Source organism: Prionailurus viverrinus, chromosome A1, assembly GCF_022837055.1.
Source record: "Prionailurus viverrinus isolate Anna chromosome A1, UM_Priviv_1.0, whole genome shotgun sequence".
NCBI classification, from domain to species: Eukaryota; Metazoa; Chordata; class Mammalia; order Carnivora; family Felidae; genus Prionailurus; species Prionailurus viverrinus.
In genome coordinates, this window is record NC_062561.1 from 7,829,124 (window position 1) to 7,856,120 (window position 26,997).

General features: G+C 38.6%; 1 protein-coding gene across 6 annotated transcripts in view; it reads left to right on the forward strand.

The window, feature by feature from the left end:
• The window catches only part of PAN3 (poly(A) specific ribonuclease subunit PAN3), a 133,363-nt gene extending 106,617 nt beyond the window's left edge, over positions 1–26,746 (forward strand). For 4 of the 6 annotated variants that reach the window (XM_047876142.1, XM_047876155.1, XM_047876161.1 and 1 more), the window contains 10 exons: positions 277–438; positions 676–792; positions 883–984; positions 4,745–4,910; positions 6,056–6,146; positions 10,622–10,761; positions 13,538–13,667; positions 14,097–14,161; positions 21,201–21,339; positions 23,779–26,746. In XM_047876142.1, coding sequence (XP_047732098.1) covers positions 277–438; positions 676–792; positions 883–984; positions 4,745–4,910; positions 6,056–6,146; positions 10,622–10,761; positions 13,538–13,667; positions 14,097–14,161; positions 21,201–21,339; positions 23,779–23,919 — 1,253 coding nt within the window. In that variant the 3' untranslated portion in view covers positions 23,920–26,746. The other 2 variants (XM_047876146.1, XM_047876176.1) reach the window with 2 other exon arrangements.
• The last annotated feature ends 251 nt before the right edge of the window (positions 26,747–26,997 follow it).

Genomic DNA, 26,997 nt, shown 5'->3' on the forward strand with positions numbered 1-26,997 from the left:
GTGTCGGGCCCTGGGCTGGGTGTGAAACCTATGTAAGAAGTTTAAAAAAATTTTTCTGAGCGTATGAAATCTGGTTCTTTGGTGGTTCTGTAATGCGTATTTTTTATTGATAATGAAACCATTTTCTTTTATAGAATTGTTATGAGTGTTGACACTGTTCCAGAATTCAAAAGTATGTTTTGATACCCGTGGTTTATGGTAAATTCGATTTCTTTTTTGCTCTGAGAGACTTATGCATATCAGCAAGTTAAAGTTGTCTTTTACGAATTACTCTAGCAGTCCCTACAGAAGTTGACAGCTACCATAGCCTGTTCCCTCTAGAACCACTGCCGCCGCCCAACCGGATACAGAAATCAAGTAATTTTGGATACATCACATCTTGCTACAAAGCTGTAAACAGCAAAGACGATCTGCCGTATTGCCTTCGGAGGATACACGGTACGGAAGATAAGTTAGCCACTCTTTGAAGCATATGGTTGAGGCTAAGATTATTGAAATATTCCCGCATGTATTTATTTATTTGATATGTGTATAAGGGATAATAAATAAATTTGTTATTTCATTTGGGAATTAGTAGCTCATAAATGATATATCACATGGCCTTCTCTTCACGATTCTGATGGACTACAGGAGGGATTTCATTTGCAGTTTAGTAGAAAAAATTTCCTTTTATAGGTTTTCGTCTCGTTAACACAAAGTGCATGGTGTTGGTCGATATGTGGAAAAAAATTCAGCACTCAAATATCGTAACCTTGCGTGAAGTATTTACCACTAAAGCATTTGCAGAGCCTTGTGAGTAACTTGTACTTGTCTTTCTGCTTTTGTGGGCTTCATTACTTGAAGCCAGATTGCAATAATGAGTGTTTCGTGTTTTATTTTAAGCCCTTGTGTTTGCATATGATTTCCATGCGGGAGGAGAGACTATGATGAGCAGACACTTCAATGACCCTAATGCTGATGCCTATTTCACAAAGAGAAAGTGGGGTAAGAAAGACACGCAAGCAAGATTCATTTTGACAAATGCCTTTGCTCTGTGGAGGAGTGGTTTTCTGTTTTAAAGTGCACGTGAATTTGTTTCTGTGATCATAGCGCATTAAAAAAAGAAACGTCTCCAAGAATCGAAGCCAGTCCATAGCGGCTGGGAAATAGAGTATTGTGTGTATAGGCTGAGTATGGAGGCAGGGTGTGAAAGACTCGTGGAGGTGTCTGAAACGTAAATAACCGGGAATGTGGTGAAAGTGTTTTCCTCTTAAACATTTTGGTTTTTTCTTTTACAACTACAAGGCTTTCTGGGGGCGCCAGGGTGGCTCAGTCGGTTGAGCGTCTGACTTCGGCCTCAGGTCGGGATCTTGAGGTTCATGGGTCCGGGCCCCACATTGGGCTCTGTGCTGGCAGCTCAGAGCCTGGAGCCCGCTTCAGATTCTGTGTCTCCCTCTCTCTCTGCCCCTTCCCCGCTCATACTCTCTCTCTCTCTCTCAAAAATAAATAAACATTAAAAAAAATAAAATAAAACTACAAAGCTTTCTGGATAAAGGCATTTTGGAAAATAACGCCTATAGCTTCACCACCCAAAGTACAACCACATTTTCTCTTGGTATATTTCTTTCCAGTCTTGGTTTTTTTGTTTTGTTCTTTGGTCTCCTGTCACATTGTTTCCTTTTCTTTATATCATTTTTGTAGCATTGCATCTTTCATTTGTTATAAGTATTTTCCCCCTAACTTTTGTATTTTCTGGATATAATTTAATGACTCTCTTATTATAGCCCAGTGTGACTATATATCATTTATGAAGTGATTTCCCTAAACAAATTTTTTTAAAAGGTAGGACTGCATGTTACTTAAGGAATTAATCTTCAAAATAAATTTTCAGGTAACATTTACTTTAATGGGATATTTTCTAATATGTATAGTTCCAGTACTTAAGAGAACCAAAATATTGTAATTACGCTCTAATAAATGTTTATTAGAGGGTAAATTGCTTCAGAGTCCAAGTAGGTAGGTCATCCATTTTGAGATGTTTGTTAATTAACTAGGTATTTGGGTAAGGAAAATGTATGCATCATTTTCTTGTTTGGGGGCAGGGAAAAAGCATTGAAGTCTCTTAAAAAATTTTACTAATTGAAGTACAGTTAACAAAGCATTGCATTTTTTACTGTAGTTTTTAATCTTTTAAAGATTTTCTTGACTCACATACTGAGAGAAATTAAGGAGGAAGAAAGATGTGAGTCCACAGTATGTTCTCTTTTGGATTGTGACTCCTTTAAGGATTTGAATTGTGGACGAAATATTACTTTTGTTTACTTGTAACTTTGCTTTCTGACAGTTGGAAGAAGAAAGCTGTGGTTACATGGCTGTTTGGCATTAAAAATCGGGTCATATGGTGTGGTCATTTTTTTTTCTTTTGCCGTGTCATCTTTAGACACATACATAATTTTGTTGAAGGGGATGTGGTATAACTTTTCCTATAGATGGATATAGCTGTAGTTGTTCAAGTTTATTTTAGTAGTAGCACCTGTGAAATGACTGTTGGCTTTAATTTATAGCTGGGTTTCTCAACCTCAGCCCTGTTGACATCTAGGGCTGGATAATTATTTTTGTGGGGGCTGTCTGTGCATTCCACAATATTTAGCAGTGTCCCTGGCCTCTATCCTTTAGATGCCAGTAGCAGGCCCCTTCTCCAGTAGTGACACCAAAAATAGCTCCTCCCTACATTGCCAAATGTTTCCAGAGGGGCAAAATGGACCCCTGTTGAGAACCATGAATATTAGCACTCCTTTACAGTTTTTTTTTTTTTTTTAATCTTTATTTTTGGTGTTAACCGACTATTTGATACATTTTGAAATGTTTACATCTTCACACGAATCACTCCTTTTTCTGTTATTTAAAGGTATTGTTTGAATGCTAGTAATTTCCCTGGACATAGCATACGTCCTTTAATTTGTAGCAACTTCTACTCCAAGGCAATTCTCTAGTTTCCCTTTATAACTGTTAAAAGAAAAATTATAATTTTTGAAGAGCTATAGATGGAAGTCTAATGTTTTCTTACACTCTTTAACTTAGCACAAACTAAAAAATTTTGTATTGTAAGAAATACACTAATTTAGAAAATGGAAATAATAATCATACCATACTATATAAGGGTTGTGATAAGAAGGAGCACCCTGGGTGGCTCGTTCGGTTGAACATCCAACTCTTGACTTTGGCTCAGGTCATGATCCTCATGGTTTGTGAGTTTGAGCCCCGCACTAGGCTCTGTGCTGACAGTGCGGAGCTTCCTTGGGATTCCGTCTCCCCCTCTCTCTCTGCCCCTCCCCTGCTTGCTCTCTGCCTCTCTCTCAAAATAAATAAAAATAAACTTAAAAAAAAAAAACGTTTGAAGTGAGGTAACGTGGGTAAAGTAACTCTGCTGCTGTTAACAGTATACAGGCAAAGACAGAATCTGGCTCAGAGCAAGCAAAACACTGTTGGCTATAAATACTGCTTTTCATTATTACCACATTTATCAAATAGTTTTATTTAAACTCTTCATAGTCCTCTTTGACGATGTCTTGGCAGTTCTCACTAGCGCCACTTCGGACACTGTTTTCCAGATTGTACTATCTTTAATCTGTCTAAATTGAGGGAGAGCAACTTTTCAATTTTGTATTTGCTTTTCCTTGGAAACTTTATCCCAAGCCAGAAATTTTGCTATTTGTTATCTCCACAATTAACCATTTAACTGTGTTGCTTTTATGCCTGATTCACAAAAAATTTGTTTACAACCCTAAGAACACTTGAATTCAATTTATAAGGGGTCATATTCCCTGAAAGAATTAGAAAATCTGGGTTAGATTTATGTGGCTCCTTTTCCACTGATGTGTAAGGCTTAACAGTGACCCAGAAAATAGTATCAAGAAGCACTGAGGGGCACCTGGCTGGCTTAGTCGGTTGAGCATCTGACTCTTGATTTTGGCTCAGGTCATGATCCCAGGATTGTGGGATCGAGCCCCGCAGTGGCATTGGGCTCTCTGCCGACTTGGAGGCTGCTTAGGATTCTCTCTGTCTCTCTCTCTCTCTGTGTGTGTGTGTGTCTCTCTCTCTCTCTCTCTCTCATTACAAAAGAAGAGGAAGCACTTAAACAAGAGTTGGTAGAATCAAAATGATTACTGTCATGGTAGATCAGATTATTTTTGTGTTTCATTATTAGACATAAGTGATATTCAGGTTTTTACGTTTATATTTTTATGAGTCGGGTGTCATCCTAACTGACATGGCTGTAAGGAGACGAGCAGTTTAAGGAGAATAAGAAAACATTCAGCATCAATGATAGTAGAGGCTTTTATTTTTCTTTCAAGGCATAGAATGAGCAGTTTTCACCTGCCTGAACAATAACATAGGCCAGGATTATCCACATTTTAAGTAAAATAATATCCATCATTCCTGTTTGTAATCAGAATTTACATTTATTTGGTTCACATTAAATATAAATCCTTTAATTTTCTTTATTGTTCAGTAATTACAAGGTTCACAGAAAACATTTCAGTGAGAGTTGTGCTGCTGCTGACAGCATAAAGGTATAATCTCATGAATAGGAAGTTGGGGGTCTGTTCTTACTAACAGACTGAACTTAAATTTTTTACGTGTATATATATATTGACAAGTTGTGCCATGATGCATGGATTTTCTTTGTTAATTTTGGTTCGACTTCTTTAGTCTTTTAGTTGGTTACTTAAAAGGTGTCATTTTTTATTTATTTGCTGTATAGGTCAACATGATGGACCATTACCCAGACAGCATGCCGGATTATTGCCAGAATCTCTTATTTGGGCCTATATTGTCCAACTGAGTTCTGCGTTGCGTACCATTCACACAGCAGGTTTGGCGTGTCGAGTTATGGACCCAACAAAGATTCTGATAACTGGCAAAACAAGGTACCACCATTTTGAGTTTTGGCTTCTTCATTGAGCATCTAACCTGTGACAGTTTAGTAAACAAAGCATGATGATTCGTTTAATTCTACCTTTTCGTATATTCCATCCAGAAGAACTGCTGTGACTTTGAGTCCATTTGTAAGTTAAAAAAAAAAAAAATGCTGAATTCTTAAGAATACAATGCCTGGTCATTAACCAGGAATCATGTAAAAGTTTGGGACGTATACATAGTTAGGGTCAGGGGCTGGATGTAGAAGTGATATCAGTATACCTTTTCTATGTACAACCGTGGTTCTCCGATTGTAGCATGAAACAGAATTGCCTGGAGGACTCATTAATAAGCACACGTGATGGGGCTCCACTCCCAGAGTTCGCCTTCAGTGAATGTGAAGTGGGGCCTGAGAATTTTTATTTCCATCAAGTTCTCATGTGATACTGTTGCTGCTCATTGGGTCCAGTGCTTTGAGGACCACTGATACCAAGTTAAGGAGCACAGCCCTTGACTTCACCAGAGTTTTATTTGAGTTGCTGTGATTTTGAGACTTCTCTTGGACAGCATAACACAAAGAGCTCAAGGTCTGGTACCTGGTTAGCCAGGTTCATCATACCGAGTCTCCTTAGTTGCTGTCTGTATGATCCTGAGCAAATTCTGTAACTTCTGTGTGTGCAGCAACCATAGAAGACTATTGGTATCTCTACTTTCCACACTTACCAGGTACCTGTGTCGTAAGATTGTTGAGAGGATTAAATGACTAATACATGTAAAACTGAATGATCAATACACGTGAATGGTGCCTAATACATCTTCAGTAAATGTTAGAAAGCTAATTAGTTCTCTTTCGTGAATCACTGATAAAGTAGCAGCTTGGTGTGGTGAAAAGACCACTCGCCTGGTAGTCGAAGGTGTGAGTGACAGTCCAGTCCTGGCCTTATCAGTTACTGACTTCTACACCCATAGGCCTGTCGCTTGGTATCTGTGAGCCTTAATTTCCTCATCTCTAAAATGGTGGTTGAAAGAGGTTATATGGGGGTAGGATAGGAGGTTAGACTAGGTAGGATTCTGAGATCCTTCCTAATATAGGAAATGCTGAACTTTTTAAAAATCCCAGGTTAATAATTTTGTTTAAATTCTCTGGTCTTTAAAGGTTGCGAGTAAATTGTGTTGGAGTTTTTGATGTTTTAACATTTGATAACAGTCAGAATAATAATCCATTGGCATTAATGGCGCAGTACCAGGTGAGTAAGAGGGAACGTGGACACTTAATAACTTCAGGCTTTTTTTCTAAGATTTTGTTTATTTGGGAGTGGGGCTTTTAAGTCTAGATTTCAGTTTATTCTGGGGGTGTCTCTAGGTCAGCTTTGAACATGTATTTCTTAATCACTGCCGTGTGTAGTGCAGAGTCCTTATCAGTTGGAATGCAGACAGTCAACGACAGTGTCAGAGACTAAGCGTTCAGAGGAAAATATGTTTATGTGGTCGGGAAAGTCCTCAACATAGATTAAAACAGAGTAATTGGCGAATAGATCATATTCAGTGACATTTTACTTTTTTTTCCCACTTGTTTCATGTGTTAAAATCACAGCTGTTATTTTTACTCTTAGATACTGTCCCACCACCAATCCACACGTTTTAGAAATATTCTCAAAGGAATATTGTTGTATTGACATGTTCTAAATAATGTTTCTTTTGCGTACTCCCTCCTTTTACACGATCAGAATCTGGTTCTAGTCTAGTCATAATACTAGCATAGGTTTAGGCCCCTCTATGTTCTTCGTCTTAGCTGTTCGTTTCATACTTCTTGATAAATACAAGGTGTGGGAGAATAAGAGCCTATCTCTGCAAGGAACGTTAAGTGTAGTTGCGTTTGCCTTAATTGCTCTGTGCGGGTGATGTGTACATAAAGTAAATATTTTCAGGTCATTTCGTCTGTATTGCAATACTTCACATCTTTTTGGAGGATATGCAGCTGCCACTTTAAGACCGTATTATTCATTCTTTTTGTGTTAAGAAATTTTTGGTGTTTCTCAACATTTACTAACCTTTAGAGGTCTGCTAGAAGGCAGAATCTCTTAATTATGTGGAAAGTCCAGGAGAAAAACACTTTACCTTGTCTTTACCCTTCTCGTTGCAACTTCTTTAGTTTAAATCTTTGAGAGATTTTAGTTCGCTGAATTATAAGCCAAAGTTTCTGAACAAAAAGGAAGAGACAGGATGAGAAGTAGAGTCTAAGTGATGCCTAGTGATCCAGTTCATGCGTAAACCTCTTTTGCCGCTGGCCCGGGGACAGTGTAGTCCCCGAGAGGTAGAGCCACACTCATCACGTTGAGCTGTATGGGCTGCAAGCGGACGTGACCCATCTTCCCCCCTCCCACCAGCTAAACTGGGCGGCAGCCAAGCTGTCCTGGTTGGTAGCGCCATCTGGTGGGCGGCGCACAGAAGAATCTGACTGCTTTTTTCCGCCAGCAGCAGCAGCTTTCTTCTGCCTCAGGGGGTTTGCTCTGTTCCTCTTTCTTTTCTAGGTGGTTCTTAGCTACTTTCCTTCTTCTGTCTTCCACCTAGTGCCTGACTGGCTCTGAACAATTTTCTTCTTGATCTCCGTGCTTCTAAGAGAGACTAAGTATTGGCTGTTAAAATATACATCCAGGAAAATTTTGGAGGAGAAATCAGACACTGTTTGGAACTAGTCATCTAACTCTGTTGCAAGAATCTGGAAACCCCATGTCGACATTAAAAGACGAAACACCTTGCCGTTTTGTTTTTTTACACGTTCAGCACTACACTATGTCATTCTTGTCTCTTCTGAACAGAGTTCCTTTTTTTAAAAAAAAATTTCTAGTATAAGGCTGGTTTGATTTTGGTTTTCCGTGAGTACTATAGCAGTATTATTTCCCATTTTTTCTTTGTAGAGGTACATCGTTTCAGTTACATTAGTGACAGGTAGCTACCTTGAAAAACTCTTCTGAAGGAAAAGTAATCCCAGAGTTGCAAACAAACAACTCTCCAGTAAGCCCTTGGGGCAGTTGATTGGTCACTTAGGAGCTGCCTCCTGCTTTCAGCCAGCTGTCACCTTCCCTTTATTTTCCAGCACTAAAAGGATATCTCAGGTTTCCTTCTTTTTCTTTTTTTTCCTTAATTTTTGGGGGGTGGGTTATGTATGTGTGGAAGATTTTTCACACAGCTTGTAGTAAGGTAAAGGAGAGAATTAAAGATAGTCCCAAGTGGGGGATTGTGATTTTACGGAGAAGAGGGTACGTGAGAAAGGAGTGCATCGTTTCTTGTAGTCTATTTTTCATAGTCTGTTTCAGACACGTGAATAGAGACTGACTTTCAGTAAAGTGGACATAAGTAGAGCCATAGATAGAATCAGAAAAATCAAGAAATCAAGAATCAGGAAGAAACTGAAAATGAGTGGGGGGAAAACCTCCAGAATTCAACAAATGGGGGGAAAAACCAGATGGAGGTAAGAAGCAAAATAACAAACGGAAAATTATTTAGCTGGCAAATAAGGAAAGGAGAGTTATTGGGCTTTTATGATGTTGAACTCTCTTAATTTTAAGCAGGACGTCATTAACCTCTTACTTAAAAACAAATCCGTTCTAATTTAATCTGGATGATGTGACCCGTAGACTTTATTTCTAAACGTGCGTATTCCACCTTGAGTCAGCTTTAGAAAGTGGTGGGACGCACTCAAAAATCAGATGTTCTTATTTTAAAAACCCATCCAGTCCTTCGGCTGTCTTGGACTTTTGTTTTCCTGGCTCATCCTAGGGAATACCGGAATGTTCTAGGTGGGAGGTTTAGTTACAGCATCAATTGAGGGTGGAGCTAAACTGAAAATTCTGTTGTTTTAAGGGTTTGGGAGGCTGTGTGTTGGTACATGCTGCTCAGACACTTGATAAATAATAGCAACTTTCAGTTTGCTTTGCTGAGGATATTGGATTGAAACACTTAGAGAAATTTACAGTTCGCATTTACATGTACCAATTTGTCTTGACCAAGATTTTTATGGTTTCATTACTATAACTTGGAATGTTTTACTCGGTCCTGAGAATGACTGAGGGGAATCCTTCTTGAGTTCATTCATGGCAGTGCCCCTCCGAGAACAGAAATGATCGAACAGTAATAGTGCTCCCTCCCGTGCCACCCTACCTCCTCCCTTTCTGGGCTCCTAAGTCTGTACCACAAGTGAAGTTTTAAAAAGTTTCTTTGACATGAATCCTTGGCATCTCTTACCACAATAGAGTCAGAGTAGTTTTTCTAATCCGTTTTTCCACTGATTATAATAGGGTCTCCTGTTCAGAGCGTCAAATTCACAAATGCTAGTACTGAATGAATTTTTGAATTTGAACTTTTTAATGTTAGTAATGGAGTTTGGCTTCTTTATACTTTCTTATGTGGGCAAAATGTTGAGGATAGCTGTAGAGTGCTAAAGTTTCATTAGTGACTGTCTTGAAATATTTTCCTGTTTTGCAACTATACTATGTATAAACATTCCACAAAAGCAGTGGTTCTCCGTCCTGACTTCATTATCAGAACTGTTGCGGAAGCTGTGAAAAACACTAATACCTAGATCTTAACCCAGACTAACAATACCAGAATTGGAGTGAAGGGATAGCTGCAGGGTTACTTCTTCTGTTTGATGTCTTTAAGCTCCTCAGGTGATTTTAATGTGTGGCTAGCTTTGAAAACTCCTTTTACTAGACCAGTGTTCAGTAAATGTATCCAATATTTGAGATCAGGTCTCAGATTTTGAAGATTTACAGAAGTTTTCTGTTAAAATTACTTCAAATGATTTTATTTAACTCGGAGCTATTCCATTCTCCTAGGCATAAAATTATTAATAGTTACCTGCCAAGAAGGGCCACTTGGGATAACCATTCTGTTTCCTGGAGTTAGACAGGTAATAGAGAGCTTACCTCAATGTAGCCAGCTATCTTTGAAAATCCTTTTAGAGCAAAAGCCTCACAGTGGTAAATCATAAAAAAATAGATAGGTAAATAGAGAAAGAAAAAGAAGAAAGAGAGAGAGGAAGAAAGAAAGAAAAGAAAAGAAAGAAAAAGAAACCAGGTGGTTACAGAGCTCAGAGATCTGTTATAATGTGAGTAAAAATGGGCTATTTGGAAATAAGGGCAGATGGGACGTCATTGGGGTTGGCAGCATTCTCGATGTTCTAAAGAACATACCCCGAAATCAGGTAATAGTTATGTTACATTCTGAATAATGGAATAACTTTTCTTCAAATAATTCTTCAAACTCCCACTGTATTTGGGGCATGATGGAAAGTGAGAGAGGGGCATATTATAGATTGTAATGATCGTAGTCAGGTGAATATGTGGTAACCAGCCTTAATAATAAGAATGTCAGCTCTATCTAAATAAATTTTTTTTTAAAAATTTTGAAGCAACAATTCTGTAGCTGGCATATGAATTGCTTAGAGTATAGCCCTAACTACATTTATCAGAATTACCTGGGTGCTTTAAAAATGTTGGGCCTGCTCCCCCAGACTTACCGAATGAGAATCTCTGGTAGAGAGGCTCGGGAAGCCCCTTCAAGCTCCCAGGTGACTCTGAGCACCAATATTGGAGAGCCCTGTGCTGAGTGTTGCAGCTTCTTTGTAAAGGTGCTTTTTCCATGCAGGCAGTAGTGTCACTGTGTTAAATTTGTACGTATAAAATAAAAATTAAAAGTTATATTTATTCTTTCATGTCAGCAAGCAGATCTGATATCATTAGGAAAAGTTGTGTTGGCTTTGGCTTGCAACTCTTTGGCAGGAATTCAGCGAGAGAATTTACAGAAAGCCATGGAACTGGTGACAATCAACTACTCCTCTGACCTGAAGAATCTGATTCTGTAAGTTGTAATAATACAATTAAACATATGTGATGATCGTAGGAGATAAGACAGCTTTTTTCCACCCAGGCCTTCTAATAGAGCTTCTATTTATTATTTTAGTTCCTACTGTTGAAAATCAGGCAAAACACAGTTAAAGAACTTTTAATTTCTTTATTTTTATTGTTAAGTGTATATTTCCTTGAATAAATTCATGAACCAATGTGTTTAGTTACTCATGTTTTAAATGTTTGGTCAGAGGGTACCCACTGAGGTTGCATTGGTATTCACTAGCTACATATGACTTAGTTTAATTAAAATACAATAAAGTTAAAGAAATCAATCTTGCAGTGGCCACATTTCAAGAGCTCAAAAGCTTCATGTGGCTTCTGGCTAATATATCCCATCATTTCAGAAAATTCTGTCAGACAGTGCTGCTCTAGAGAGTGGTTGTTCTCTTTGTGCGAGCTGTCATAAATAAACCTCAGATGCAATCCAGTTACAGATTCTGTGGCCAAAACAGCCATTACAGAAAGCATGGATGTAAGGGTCCCAGGCTTCTGCTCCAGGATCTCTAGACTCCCAAGAAGTCCTTGAAATGCATTTGACTTAGGAGAGCCCCACTGTGGACTCCTGTCACCGCAGGGGGACTTCTCCCTGTCTCAGACGCATCTAACATCGGGGAATTCCAGAGGGTGGACCGCCATAATTCTTACTGTCATTAGAAGTGATTGCAGAGAACAGATGCTACGGTATCTCTCGAAATTTTTTCTGTTATGTTCTAGAAGCAGCTGGAGCATATTGGTCCTTTTCAGTGCCTTAGTTTTCAGCTGTTCCTTCTGATTTTTCTGTGTAGTCTTGGAGGATTCAGTTTCTTTTTGGACTAGCTCCGGATACGAAATTGAGGGCTAGAGGATGGGGCTGCCCACTTGTACTTTGTTACGCTGGCATAAGTGTCGTGCTTGTGACTGAGCACCGGAAGCCAGTGATTGCCTGCTTCCGGGGAATACTCACATGATTTCTCTTTCAAGTGAAAATATTTGTTTCACGTATTTTCACAGCAGCAATTCCTAGCCTTCATTTGCAACATCTCAAAGTAGTAATCTCCAAACCTCCTTTTTAAAAAGTTGAGAGTAAAGGATATAAATGTTACAAACTAGCCAGCCATACGTTAATAATTGTCAAAACTGGGCAAAGGGTACATGGACGTTTGTTATACTGTTCTCTCCACTTTTATGAATGTTTGAAATTTCCCTTAATCAAAAGTAAATTAAAAAGCCATACTTGCATACTAAGTAACAACTTTATAGAGCGGTAAACCATGTATCAGGCACTTTCTAACTGATACAAATGAATTTTCCCAATAACCCTATAAGTTAGCTCCATTTTAGAGATGACAGAACTGAGGCTTAGAGAGGTAAAGTAACTTGCCAAAGTCACAAAGCTTGTAATAACTTTAAGTAGTTAGATGTAAATATGTCAGTAGTTACAGATAAATAGCTAAGGCATAGATTATCAACAGGAGGATTTTATTTAACAAAAGAATGCCTATCCTGTGCCAGACCCTGAAGATACCTTGAACAAGATGAACAAAACCCCCCAACTTCTGGAGCTTCCACCCTAATGGGGACGAGGTAACAAACATGGAAACATGTAAGATGTTGGCAGGTAGCGACAAGTCCCCTGAAGAAAATGGGATAGAATTATAAGCAGAGAGTGCGAGAGAGAGCAGGAGGCTCCCGTCCCAAGGATGGTTCGGAAACGGCTCACCTGTCAGAATAGGCAGTAATAGGTCATGATCATCTTTGTATTCTAGCAGGTCGCTTTTTGAAACGGATTTTTTTGGTTTTTTGGGGTTTTTTTTGGTCTCAGTTATAAGGGTAGGAGAAATTGGCCTCTTCTGATATATGTTAGTGCGTGACAGTTTTTCAGAAATAAATAGATGATGACAACTGGTAAATGATATTGTAGAGCAGAGGGCACCTTTCTAAAAAGTTGGAACCTTGTTTGAGCCCAGTGTGAGAGGCTCAAACCCACAAGATGTGGGATCATGACCTGAGCCGAAGTCGGACGCTCAACCGACTGAGCCACCCAGGCGCCCCGACACAAATTATTTTGAAGAGCAAATGGAAAAATCTCTTCACCTACAGCCGCCCCCTATTTCACCCCTCCAAAAAAGCTTGTAACAGTCTTTTCGTGTCCCACTATTGTAAGGAAGGCTTTGAGAATGCAAATGGTGAAGTGTAACCCTACTCAACTTCCCTTTTTCATTTTCATAATAGCAAAGCTGTAGAGAAAGAGACATGTTTACAGTTTCTTCCATTGGCTCTTAAAATTTCCCAGAGAAATCATCAACGCTTAAAAGTGAGGTTGACTTGATGAAGAAAATCTTTTCAAATTGTATACACTTCTGTGACGGCAGCAGCGATAGCTATGTGCTTGTGTGTCGTGTTTGTTTTTTTAAATTGCATAATTTGAGGGGCGCTTGGGTGGCTCAGTCGGTTGAGTATGCGACTCCGGCTCAGGTCATGATCTCGCCACGGCTGGTGAGTGAGTTCAAGCCCCGTGTTGGGCTCTGTGCTGGCAGCCTGGAGCCTGCTTCTGGTTCTGTGTCCTTTTCTCACTTTGCCCTTCCCCTGCTCATGCGTGCGCGCGCTCTCTCTCTCTCTCTCTCGCTCTCGCTCTCGCTCTCTCTCTCTCTCTCTCTCTCTCTCAAGAATAAATAAAACATTTTTTAAAAATTAAAAAAAAATTAAATTGCACATTTGGCATTCAGGTGATTCTTTATTTTCGCTAGGTATTTGTTGACTGACCAAAACAGGATGCGAAGTGTAAATGACATCATGCCCATGATTGGTGCTCGATTTTATACTCAGTTGGATGCTGCTCAAATGAGAAATGATGTCATAGAGGAAGACCTTGCAAAGGTAAAGAGTTAAAAAAAGATATATACAATGACATCTGTATGTGCAAAGAGTTAGAAAACAGTAATTTTTGTGCCGAATTGGCCAGGACTGTTTACAGATATTTTTTAACTTAAAAAAATTTTTTTTTAATTTCTTATGTCCTCTGGGCATTTGGGTTCTGCTTTTTGTTTGTGGCTTTGCTCCAGTTAACTGACAGAATCTTGATTTTTTTTTTTTCCCACGTAACTTTAACCATTCTTAAAAATGGCCAGCTGCATGATCATCTTGAGTATTAATATTGAATGAAATGGACATGTTACATTCAAAATGATTACCAAAAGGTGGGGATATTAGGGTTTACGGTTTAAAGGTAATATTGGTGTAGGATACCAGGTTCATAAAATTTTGCTGGAATATTAACATTCTCTCTCTTTTTAAAATGTCTTATAGGAGGTTCAAAATGGAAGACTGTTTAGGCTTCTAGCAAAATTGGGAACAATCAATGAGAGGCCGGAGTAAGGATTTACAGTATTTTACAATATGATTTCAATCAAATGCACTAACAAGAATGAGTATACCTGATTCTTACTGGTTTTATTTGGAAAGAGAAAAATTCTCATGTGAAGTGACCTTAAGCCTGTTGGTAGCCATTAGGATGCTCTTTTTTAACTGCAGCCTAGATGTGGTTGTTCTTAGGGATTCCATACACACATACCCATACAGAAAAGAGACTGTTAGAAAGCTCCATTGTGGTTTGTGCATGAGGGAACATTTTATGACTGTCAGTACGGCCTCTACCCTGTCTCCTTTTTGAAGCTTGCTCAGTTCAGTTTACCTTAGTCAGATTAGAGATTTCAGACATGTCTAATTGTTGCATGCCCCTTATCTTCTATTTAAGAACATCACTTAAACAATACATACAGCTGTCATATCGGTGACACTGGAAAGGCCTTGCCACCCTTCATTATTTGTCATTTAGTTCTGCCTCATTTGTAAGTTAAAGTTTATCGTACGTTCAAGAAAGGAGAGTTGACGTCTGTACTAAATAGTAACTGTCAAAGACAGGTTGAACAGTATTATAGCTACTTTCACTGCAGTATAAGTTCTGTTTCAGGAATGTTACCTCTGTTGATAGAGATAGGTGACACATAAATACCGCTTGAGGGATTTTGTTTTTGACGACAAAATTCATATTCACTTACCTTTCTTCACAGTTACAAAACTCAATTTGTATTTTCCCTGACAATGTTTCTAAATGAAGAGAAGATGACAACAACAACAACAAACCCCCCAAAAACCCTTCAAGTTGTTTCTTCTGGCATTTTTCTCTTTATTTAAAAATAATATGCTTATGATACTATTGCTTGATTTTTTTTTTTTTAAGTATTTAACTCAGCTAATGACTTTGTCCTGTGTAGGATGAGGCTTTATCTTTCATACCCCCTTTCCTTAACCAAACATGCACACTCACTCACTCACTCACTCACATTCTACCATCGAACCCATAAGTTTTGAGTTAAAAGTGTTGACATTAGTATAACGGGGTAAATACTGTTCATAGCTGCACCACAGAGTAAACCATGACTATATTTCCTTTCTTTTGTATTTTGTTTTTTGATTTTTGTTTTCCTCGGGTTAATAATTGCCTTATTACAGAACTCTAATAAGCAAATGAAAAAATATTGACCACCACTTTATTCCAGACTTTTTGCCAGAGTTACGAAACACCTTCCCATATGGTCAAAAATAGGTAACCTATCAGTTCCTTTTTTCTTCTCCCCCTTAGAGAAATTGCCCCCGGAGCCTCTGTCCTTCTGTTCCTATCTGGGCTGGTTGAGCTCTAAGCCTGCTCACACTCACACTTTAGAACTGGAGCTTCCCTTCACTATTATCCTGGGAATTCTCATTGTCTCTCCCTTTGTGTTGGATACCCTGTTTCTTGCTTTTTTCCTTGATTTATTCTTTTGATTTATTGGAGCACATCCTCCTGTAGCTTGCTGAGAAAGGTGAGTTTTTTGAGTCTTTGTAATAATATCTGAAAATATCTTTATTCTATTTTTACACTTATTGACAGTATAACTGGGTATAAAATTCTAGACTGTCCTTGGAAAATTCTTTTTATTAATTTTGAATAGGTTAATATGAACCAGTTTTTTAAAACGTAGAAAAGGGTTTGCAGTGGGAAAAAAATCTCTCATACCTGTAACATCCCCAGTCTCTCCCTTTTCTCCCACTAATCTTTATTTTATATTCTTCCTGAGTTACAATGATACATTCTTAATTCCTTTCATCCCCTCCTCACTTTTTAATATATACAAATTGTAAACCATGCAGTGTTCTGTATGTTCCTTTTTCCTTATTAACTATATTTTGGAAATCTTTTTGTTTAGGTATGTTTAGTGTATAACCAAACACTATTCTCAGTAGTTTACAAATATGTCCCAACTCAATCCTCGTAACTACCTTGTGATACAGGTACTATTAGTCTTCTCGATTAACAGAGATGTGTGGGCATAGAGAGGTGAAATACCTTTTCCAGGGTCACATAATAAGTGAGCATCTGAGCCAGAATTCAAATCCAGACAGTATGGTTCCAGAGTCCATGCTCTGAACCACTATGCTATGCCTCCATAATTTATAGCCATGTAATAGTCCATTCTGTGGACATGCTGTAATTTATTGCTCTAGTTCCTGATCAGTAGGCATTTGAGTTGTTTTTACTGTTTTGCTGGTACAATCAGTGCTGCAGGGACTGACTTCTGCATACTTAATTGTACGTGTGCATAAAGTAGACCCAGTTGTGGTTGTTAGGTCTGTGGATATGTGACCGTAAACCCCTGCAGAGAGCCTTTTACCAACAGTACTTCTTCAAGCTTGTGGATTTTTGTCTGCCTGATGGATGCGAAATTGAATCTCAGTGCAGTTTTATTTTGTATTTACTCTTAATGAGCATGTTGCTTGTCATTTTTATGTTTTTGATCTGTTTCTGCTTCCTTTTTTTTCTTTGTTCGTATTGTTGGCTCATTTTTATTTCCAGTTGAATTGTCTGTCGTTTTGATTTATAGGAGCTGGAGAGATTTGTCCTTTTTGATCATTTTCTTTTTAATTTGTCATTTCTCTTTTGACTGCTCAGTTTTTTTTTTCCATGCAGACATTTGTATACATAGTGTAATTGATCAAACTTCTTTTATCCTTTTGGGTTTTGAATCATAGTTAGAAAGGCCTTTTCTACGGGAATTTTCTCATTGTTTCTTCTAGTGTACTTACGGTTTTATTTTTTTCCCATATTAAATTTTTATGTATTTGGAATCTTTATAGGATATAAAGTATGTATTCAGCTCCCCCACCCTTCCCTCTCAGAAGACTCTCCAGTGGCCCAAAAGCTATTTATTGAATAGTCTAGCTTTTCCCCACTGGTTTAAGACAGTACTTCTTTCACATTAATGTTTGAATGACTGTCATTTCTTTTGAATGTTTGCTTATTTATTGAGAGAGAGTGAGTAAGCAAGTGAGCAGGGGAGGGGCAGAGAGAGAGAGAGAGAGGGAGGGAGGGAAGGAGAGAGAGAGAATCCCAAGCATGGTTGCTTAACTGATTGAGCTAACCAGGCACCCCTTCATGACTAACTTTTTTTTTTTGGATGACATTTTAAAATCTGGTAGTGTTCATTCTTTCTCAGCTTCATTTCATTGTTCTTTGTTTCCTAAAACTGTTTAATTTTCTGTATAAATTCTAGAATCAGCTTTTTTAGTTAAAAAAAATCTATAAACCTGGTGGTATTTTTATTTTATAAGATGACATGTTTATTACTAACTTAAGGAGCATATGTGTTTGTAGATGTTGAGTTTCGTAACCACGACAATGGTATATATCGTTGAATTCATTCACACCTACTTTACTGTCTGTCCTTCAGTGCTTAAGTTGTTCTTATGTTGTTGTGGCACACTAAGTTTACTAGGTATTTTTTTTCTTGTTGCTGTTGTAAATGGGAATCCCCTCCCTTCCCCCCACCCCTGCCATTCTTTCTTCTTAGATTGCCTATTATCTGTACACGTGAAATTTATCAATTTCTGTAAAATTTGTGCCCAGATAACCTTAGTGTTTGGATAGTTTTTCGCTAGATTTCTTGGGTTTCCCCGATACAGAGTCATATCTTCAAATAATTGTAGTTACATTTCCTACTTTCTAATTTCGATAGTTTCAGTTGCTTTGGAGTGATTGTGTTAGCTAGTATCTCTAGTACATAGCTAAGTAATAGTAGTGATAATTTCTGCCAGAATTTGAAGCTTTGCTCCTCTGTCTTTTAACTTCCGGATTCAAATCTATTTTCTTTTCAAACCCTTCCCCTTCCTCTGTGCTTTTAGGATCTTCTCTTTATTGATGTTCAGAAATGCACAGTGAGATGCCTTGGTGTAGGGTTTTTTATTCATTCTGATGAATCAGCAGGGTGGGCAGGCCCTTTTAATCTTGGAAACGTAGGTCCTTCGGCTCTGAGAAGTTGTCTTCATTGTTTCTTTCATAGCTTCTCTCTTTGGGATTCCTGTTACTCAGATATTAGACCATCGTCATTAATTTTCTAATATTCTCTTCTGTTTTCTGTACTGTATTTTTTTGTTCTACTTTTGAGGTAATTATCTCAACTTACTTTGTCTAAAAATAAAGGTTTTTTCCCAATCCTTCGAATTTTTAAGCTTCTGCTGTCATAATTTTAATTTTCAAGAACTTTCTGTTTTCTAAATGCTTTTCTTTAATGTTCACTCATTTTTGAGAGAGAGAGAGAGAGGGAGGGAGAGAGCGAACGAGCATGATTGGGGGAGGGGCAGAGACAGAGAGTGGAGTGCAAAGGATCAGAAGCCGGCTCTGTGTTGGCAGCTGTGAGCCTGATGCGGGGCTCAAACTTACGAGCCGTGAGATCCTGACCTGAGCTGAAGTTGGACGCTCAACCGGCTGAGCCACCCAGGCGCCCCTCTCTAAATGTTTCTGTCTTACAGCATCTAATTCTTGTTTGTGCAAGAGTCTCACTTACAGATTTTGGTTAGGTTTTTTGTTGTTGTTGTTCTAAGTTTTGTTCTGTTCCCTGCAGTGTCTCATAGGAAATGAGTTTCTTCTGTTTCATTCTCCAGTGGATTTCTGATCCTGGCTATGTGTTCATGTTGAAAGTAATCTTTTGGGGGGTACTTGGCTGGCTCAGTGAGAAGCGTATGCGACTCTTGATCTTGGGGTCATCAGTTCAAGCCCTGCGTTGGGTGTGGAAATTACTAAAAAGCTAAGTAAATAAAATTTTAAAGAAATTTAAAGAATTTCATCTAAAAAGCGACTGATAAGTTCCTGGTGGTGTCAGAGATTGTAGAATGTGTGGTAAAGCAGTGTGATGCTGTGATGTATAATTTTTGTTTGTTTTTGGTATACTCTTAAGTGTCAGAATTTCCCTTGGGCAAGTTAGCATCCGGAAAATAACCTTCCAACCTTCTGTCTGTAGTATAAATTCGTGGTCAAGCTTCGGATGGCCGAGTAGCCACGAGGCGTTGACTGAATGGTCTCACCTGCCATCGCTTGCCCTTCTTGGCACCCTGGGGCGGGAGCGTCTTTGTTCACCCTGTCTAGAGAGATTTCCGGTACCTTTTCTGGAAAATTTCTGCAGAGCAGAAATGGAAGCAGGCATGGGAGAGAGGTTATCTACTTGTTATTTACAGAATTTTCCGTCAATTCTGCTGTGTCCACCTTGAGCCCATACTGCGCTTTCAGTAGTACCTAATGATTTCCCTGCCTGGCCTCACGGCGATGGCCCCCTTCTGTGGCTTCCCCTTCTTGTGCCTTCTGTTTTCTTCAAGTCAGCCCATCATACCACTTACCGGCCTGTTTTTCATCTTTCCAATTTTTCTTCGTGGATTTTTCTTCTTTTGTTGCTTCTGATCACTTTGTCCTTGTGTGTTTATTATATCCTTTGTTAGACATTCATTGCCAATTTGGTGGGGTTTTGAGAGGAAACAGAGATAAATGGATGTGTTTAATTAGCGTTTTAATGGACGGTCCCTGGAGTGATCTTTGCAGAACTCTTAGGATTGTGTTTAAACCCAAATGGTGGGCTTTCCATCGGTTTTTAAGTTTATTTATTAACTTTGAGAGAGAGAGAGAGAGAGAGAGAAAGAGTGTGTGGGAGGGAGGAGCAGAGAGAGAGAGAATCCCAAGCAGGCTCTGCATTGTCAGTGCGCAGCCCTGCACACTGTGAGATCGTGATCTGAGCCAAAACCAAGGATGCTTCACTGACTTAGCCACCCAGGTGCCCCTCCATCTCGTTCTTAGGAAACACCTAGTTTTTTAACCAAGACTGCACAGCCTGATCTCTCTCTTCTTATCTTTGCTTCAGATATGTCTTTTTTTTTTCTTTTAATTTTCTTCTCCCCTGTCTTGCCTTCTGTCCCTCTTTGCCCTGGTCTTTTCTCTTCCCCCTCCTTGCTCTTACTCTCTGTCCCTCTCTTGGCCTCTCTCTTTTCCTCCCCTCAGCCCCTTCCACCCACACTGACCTTTGTTAAGTTTCTGAAGTGCGGCATGCTCTGTCCTTGCAAATACTGATGCCTCTGACTAGGGTGTCCTTCCTCTGGGAGGAACATCCACTGCTTCCTCTGGAGAGCCTTCTTTGTCCTCCTAGGTGAACTCACGTTCCCTACCGTTTCCCTTTTTCTTAATGGCATTATCAAAATATGCACTTAAAACATGTTTTGGTTCTTTGAACATCTGTTTTCCTCACTGGATCGTAAGTTCCAGAGGTCCCTGGACACTAACTGATCGTCTGGTCAGTTCTCTGGTTCTTCACAGCTCATTCTCACATCCGCTCATGATGGTAGGAAACCAAAATCTACCCGCTTTTTGTTTCCTTAAACATTTTTCTATTTTTTGCTGCCAGTAAAGTAGAAGATCTGATCTTACCTCTCTACTCTATATCCTAAAGGTGAGAAGAGGAAAACAATAATCTCTTTCAACTTATTTCTAAAGATTTTTAAAGACATTTTCTTTTCCCTCCATTTACCTAAGGAAGTGATTATAAAATAGGAGTGTGTAAGGGTCGGTTACCCTTAAGAAATAGAAACTGGGTTTCATGTACTTTCATGTTCTATGAAATTATTATTTTTTTAAAGTTTATTTATTTACTTAGAGCACCCAAGCAAGGGAGGGGCAGAGGGAGAAGTCGATAATCCCAAGGAGGCTCCCTGCTGTCATCACAGAGCCCGATCTCAGGAACTGTGAGATCAAGACCGGAGGCGAGATCAAGAGTCAGAGGCTTAACTGACTGAGCCACCCAGGGGCCCCGTGAAGTTATTTTTTTAATATTTGGCAGTTGGCACATAAAATTTGAAAAAGGCCAATTTTTTTAGCCTCCCTATAACTTTTGGAGGATTAAAAAAAAAACCCATAAAACACTACATACACGGACACAGACACACAAATGGTACTTATTTATCAGAGAAAACAGTCAAACTAGTGTTGAGTCTGAAGAATCAACATAGCCATGTGGCATACAGCATGAGTTACTGAGGTAAAATATTACCTTCCCCCAGGTTTCAGAAGGATCCTACCTGGTCGGAGACTGGAGACCGTTATCTGTTGAAACTCTTTAGGGATCATCTTTTCCATCAGGTGACAGAAGCGGGTGCCCCTTGGATTGACCTCAGTCATATCATTTCTTGTCTTAACAAGGTAATTTGTATCTGGATTTTTAAGATCACAATGCAAAGTTGTGTTTTCTATAAATACTAAGAGACTTAAGAAGTTAGATGTATTCTCTGTAGCCAAATGACATTTTATTAATAATTATTAGGTGTATCTACTTAATAACAGTTTCTAGACTTGGCAGGCCTTTTTGACATCTTCATGAATAATTATAGACTTTTTCATCGTGGATCTTATTGTGATAAAACGTCACAAAAGCAGTGGGTGGGAAAAACAAAAATTTTATGTTTAAGTATTTTTTTAACAGTTGAATTGCTTTCTTGTGAGTCTCATGTTGGATGTCCCTACATGTTATCTGTTCATTTACTGTTCACTGTGGGCATAGTAATACAATATTGCAATAATAAAAGCACAGTAGGCCCAGTGTTCTAAGTGGAGAATTAGGTGATGACATGAACTAAGTAGATGGAGACACGTCATAAATTCACTGGAGAGGTGAACTTTTGTTTTTGAAAGGGCTAGGAGAGAAACGGTTCACAGAGGAAGGAAGGAATGCATTTTCCTTATGAATTACTTGGAATTACAGAGTGTAGAATGGGTCTCCAGAAGTAAACATTAGTCTTTGTATGTAGGTTTATATCTAAATCTCAAGGGTCTGCAAACTGGGCAGACAGACAGCCTGTTTTTTTGTTTTTGTTTGCGGTTTTTTTTGTTTTTGTTTTTGTTTTGTAGCGCCTGCAAGTTAAGAATTTTTTTTACATTTTCAAAAGACTGAAAACAAATAGCAGAAGCAAAACTAGAAAGAATATGTGACAGAGACTGTATGCGGCCCTGAAATTTAAGGCATTTACTGTCTGGCCATCTTTATGGAAACTGACCCCTGGTCAGTTTATTTGCTGACCCCTGGTCTAAACTGTCCCTCAGTTACAAGTACTAGAGGAGAAAGTGCCTCATGGCACATGGTGTAGAATTGTTCGTGTTCAGTGTGCTAACTGTTCAGGGAGAATATGGTTTTTGTTTTTAAGCACTCCTTTGCCTTGTTTGAATTTCCTTAAAACCCTTTAAAGAGAGTGTTGTCAATAATCGACATTAAGACAGAACAAACCGAATGTACCATTGAACTAATCTAGCATGACATGTATTTGTTTGCCCTTTCCCTTAAGGGGAAAACATTTTTCTTAAAATTCTACCAGAGTTTAGAAAATGGTATCCATGTATCAGAGCACCAGTAATTAAAAATACGTAGCGCTAGTTAAACTGACAGCTAGATCCTGTGAAATCAAGCCATGGACAGATAGGTATCTGAAGTGAAGATTATTTAATGAATGTGAGGATAATTAAAAACTTGAAAATTCTGTTTGACTTCATAAAATAACTAGGAGTAAATAAAATTTATCCCAAATCTGAAAATGTGGTAATTTTCTAAGTTTGGGAAGAGTGTAACAAATTAAAAAGCATGGATGGCCATATTGGTGATCTAAAAATTAAAATTTTACACAGCGTATTTTGGTGGGGATTACAACAAATTAAGCTGGTAAAGGGATTTGAAAGTGTGAACGTTCGGAATTAGTAACTTGTAAACATTTTAATGAATGAATTAGTGAAAAGGAAGGAAATTGTACATTGAAAACTAACCCAAAAAAGGGAAAACCTAACAAGATAATTTATTTGATGGACTAAGGATTAGTATAAATGCTTTATAAAGACCTCATTAAAATATTACTATCAAATCTTGACAGATAAATGGGTAAAGAGCATAAACTGGCATTCCCACAAGTGGAAGTAACATACGTAAATGTATGAAAACATCTGGTAATACCTGAAAATGTAAATAAAAATATCAAGGCGTGCATTTGATATGGAGCTGCTTGTAAATTGGTACAACTCATCAATCAGTGGTTTCTGATACCCTTTGGAAAGCAGTTTAGCCCTATGTGTTCAGCTATAAAATTATTTGTACTTTTTGGCTCATTGTCGATATTTATAAGTATTTCTCCTAAGGAAGTAATTCCACGGAAGAAAAAAAATTAAGTAGACGAGTGGGTTCGTCGCACTAGAATTCGTCATGCCAAAAAGCTGGAATATATTGGGGCACCTGGCTGGCCCGGTTGGTAGAGCACGTGGCTCTTGATCTCTGGGTCATGAGTTCAAGCCCCACATTGGGCGTGGAGCTTACTTTACAAAACAAAACAGAATGACAAAAACGGAAAGTATTGGGGGAATAATTAAATGATGGAATATAATGCAAACAAGTATGAAGTATGGAAGCTAGGTGGAAACACAGGACTGCTTAAAAAACATCCCAGTGGAGAAGTGTGCACACTGACGAGCGTGCGTATCTAGAAGGGAACAGCACAGAAATTTTTAAAATATTTGTCAGTGTGGCAAAAGTTGTCCTAAAATAGATAAAGTGGACTGTCTTCTGCCTGGTATGAACTTCGTGTTTTGTGTCTCCGTCTGTTTCAGTTAGATGCTGGCGTGCCAGAAAAAATAAGCCTCATTTCCAGAGACGAGAAGAGCGTACTTGTGGTGACTTACAGTGACTTAAAGCGCTGCTTTGAAAACACTTTCCAGGAACTGATTGCAGCTGCTAATGGGCAGTTGTAGTATTGGCTGAAAAAGCACGCAGGACACGGCTGAGGACCTTACCCGATAGCGAATTGCACTCCAGCTGAACGGGTCCCATCCTCTCCTTCCACCTTTGGGAAACCCGACAGGAGATGAGCAGGCTGCTTGCACTTCAGTCAGGTACACTGCTACTCGAAAGGAAGAATGTCCCACTTAGCCTAGAGCTGTGGCTGCCACGGGGGCCGGATCTGTGAAGAATACTTTAGATCAAGGAGCGCCACCAGGCGGATGGCGCTCCAGCCGTTGTGTTTTTCCACTTGTATATGCACTAATTTTAATTTTTTAAAGACTTTTTTCTGATCTTGGAACTTTTGCCACATTGTATACTTACGTATTAAGGGAAACTGTTTGCAAGGACATTTTTGGGAAACAACGATGGGCAGCATTTTTGTCACTGAGGGTTGCAGAATTTGCTCTTTGGGGGATGGGTTGCCCTGACGGACGTAATGGACCAGGTAAATGGTTTCACAGAAGCACCGTATGGTGTATAATCCTTGTAAGAGTATTGGATGCAAGCTCTGTATGCCACCGCTGTTAGTTCAAGTGGAGATTTTTGGGTTTTTGTTTTGTTTTGTTTTTAAGAACAGACAAAAGAGAGATCAGTGGATTGTTGGATACGAACTCCCCTATTAGTAGACTTAGATCCTTTATGACTAAGGATTGGATACACAGGAACTTACACACAGGAGCACACAGAGCTCTGGGCTCCAGATTCATCCAGAGTCTTTTCTTAAAAAGGTGTTTCCCTGCTCGTCAGACATACTTAACATTTATGCAACTTTTTTTTTTTTTTTTTTTAATGGGAAAAAAGGTAAATTGCGTTCAAGGCCTGAAGTTCAGGAGTATATTGCTTTAGATTATTTCCAGTTTGCTTTTTTTGTATAAAGTTCTGTTCTCGGAACCACAGCTTTATTATGGTACTTTACACTGGATACAGACACAGAGACACTGTTCGGAAGGTGAACGAAACACAGCAGTGGTCTGGCATCGAGAGCTTTCTGAAGTTTTACAGCCTGAATCTGGAGGGATAACAATCTGCTGTGCCTTTGCAGTCACTGCTTAGCCCAAAGTAATAGTACTTTTGATAATAACTTCACTATGTGGGATATTCCTGAATAAGTCAATCTCAAAAGTTTGGAATTTTCCTCCTCTTAACTTTCTTAATATTTGGACGTGCAGTTGTTGCCAAACTTGGGTATTCGTGGAATTTCTAGTTAATGACACACCTACTCTTTGATACTGAAGACTGCCAAATACATAGGAGTTTTCTTTCACAAAAACACAGTAATGAAGACTCTGTCTCCTTTCCCAGCACTGAATGTTTTACTAGCACCGGGTGCTCACCAGGCAACTATGAAGAAAACGTGGAAACTCAGAAGGTCAGGAAAGACTTCCAAGCACTTGCAACTGATGTTACGGTCTTCAATTTTAATAATTGCTCATATTTGTAGTTTTCAGAGAAGTTTTTAATATTTCTCTGTCCACTTTTTATAAGCTTTAAAATGATTTTCTCTGCCTTGAGATTTGCATCAAGAAAAAAACACCTCTCTTCACCTGAAAGCTTTGAAGACTAAAGACATGCTTTCCACATTTTAACAAGTGTGTCTGAGTCCACGTTTGGTAGCATCAGTTGTGGAGTTCAAAAGAAAATCAATTACTGCATTTGATCTGGATGGATTTTACGAGAACATAATGTTCCCTGTTCAAAGGATAATTAACATTTGCCACCGTAATGTTCTTTTTTTATGTAAAAGGAACCAGAACTTGGAGACATTAACATGCAAAAGTCTTTTATCATTAGCTCATGTATTTGAGGAAGAGCAGCTGTCTTTTTATATGTTTTTTGACAAATCATATTGTGATTCTTTTGTACAAAAAAGAACTACTTGTATTCTAGAAGAAATATGAAATGCTTAATTTATAAGCGGGCTGGAGATTTTTTCCAATATTGTTTTCTTTGAAAATGAAAGGGGATCATCTATTTTAGTTTTGGGGTCTGGGAACTTTTTGAAAATTTAATTTGTGGACCAATGTTTTGTGAAAGCTAATAAGGAAGGGCAGGGGTAAAATAGGGCTTGAATTTCTCATCCTGTACCGACCAGCAAACTTCCCTCTGCAAGGCAGGTTCAAATCACAAACCCAAGAATGTTTGCATCCTAAGTGCTAGTTTGCTTCAGCCCCTAGTAACCTCAGGACTTGGCTTGAATATAAAGGTGGACAGCTGATCTGTTTTCATGAGTAAATATTGTCGGCCAGAAAACAGTTGGTGTCAGGTAATACATCTTTTTTTTAAGCTTTGTTTTATATTTATTTTTCACTTAGTTTTTATTGGGAATGGTTTCCAGTAGAACTCTTATTAGTTCTGCTTAGGTGTTTTTTGGGGGAGCCCTCTTTTCCATAGTGTAATTCCACTTAAGAGGTTGTCTAAAAGTTAGTCTTTTTAATTCATAGGAAGATTGTAATATCTGAGAGTAGTCAAATTAAGGATACAAACTTCCCACACCTTCCTGTTAGGACAGATCAAAGCACAGAAAGGACAACCCTTGAAATCATGTAACGTTGGTCATTTCAATTTTTGTACCTATTTTAAATTCTGTTAGTGTATTTACTTCATTGTAAATATTTTTGAGGGTACCTTTGTATTTTGCTTTTGACCTTGGTTCTGTGGTTTGGATGTCAACAACTTCCCTAAAAGCACCAGTATGTTAAGTTCTAATGTCATGACCCCAATATGGGTTATTCATCTTTAATCCTGTTTTCAGTCTCTATGTGTACAGCAATATTTTTAATAAAGAATTACAGAGAAGTTTGTCCTTTTGGGGGGTACCAGTTCATTTCACGAGGTTAAGTTTGTCTTATGTCCGGGATTTAAAAGGCCGAACATTTCCTGTGTGTTTGGAGGAATTGTTGGTGGCAGGTTTATTCATTAGTTTACCAGATATCCTCTCAATGCCTACTTGGATCCATTTTGGGTACTGAGAATGCAGATACCAGAACTTGCTATTTATAAAGTACCTAGTTCTACCCAAACATTTCTATATGACACATGGCTTACAG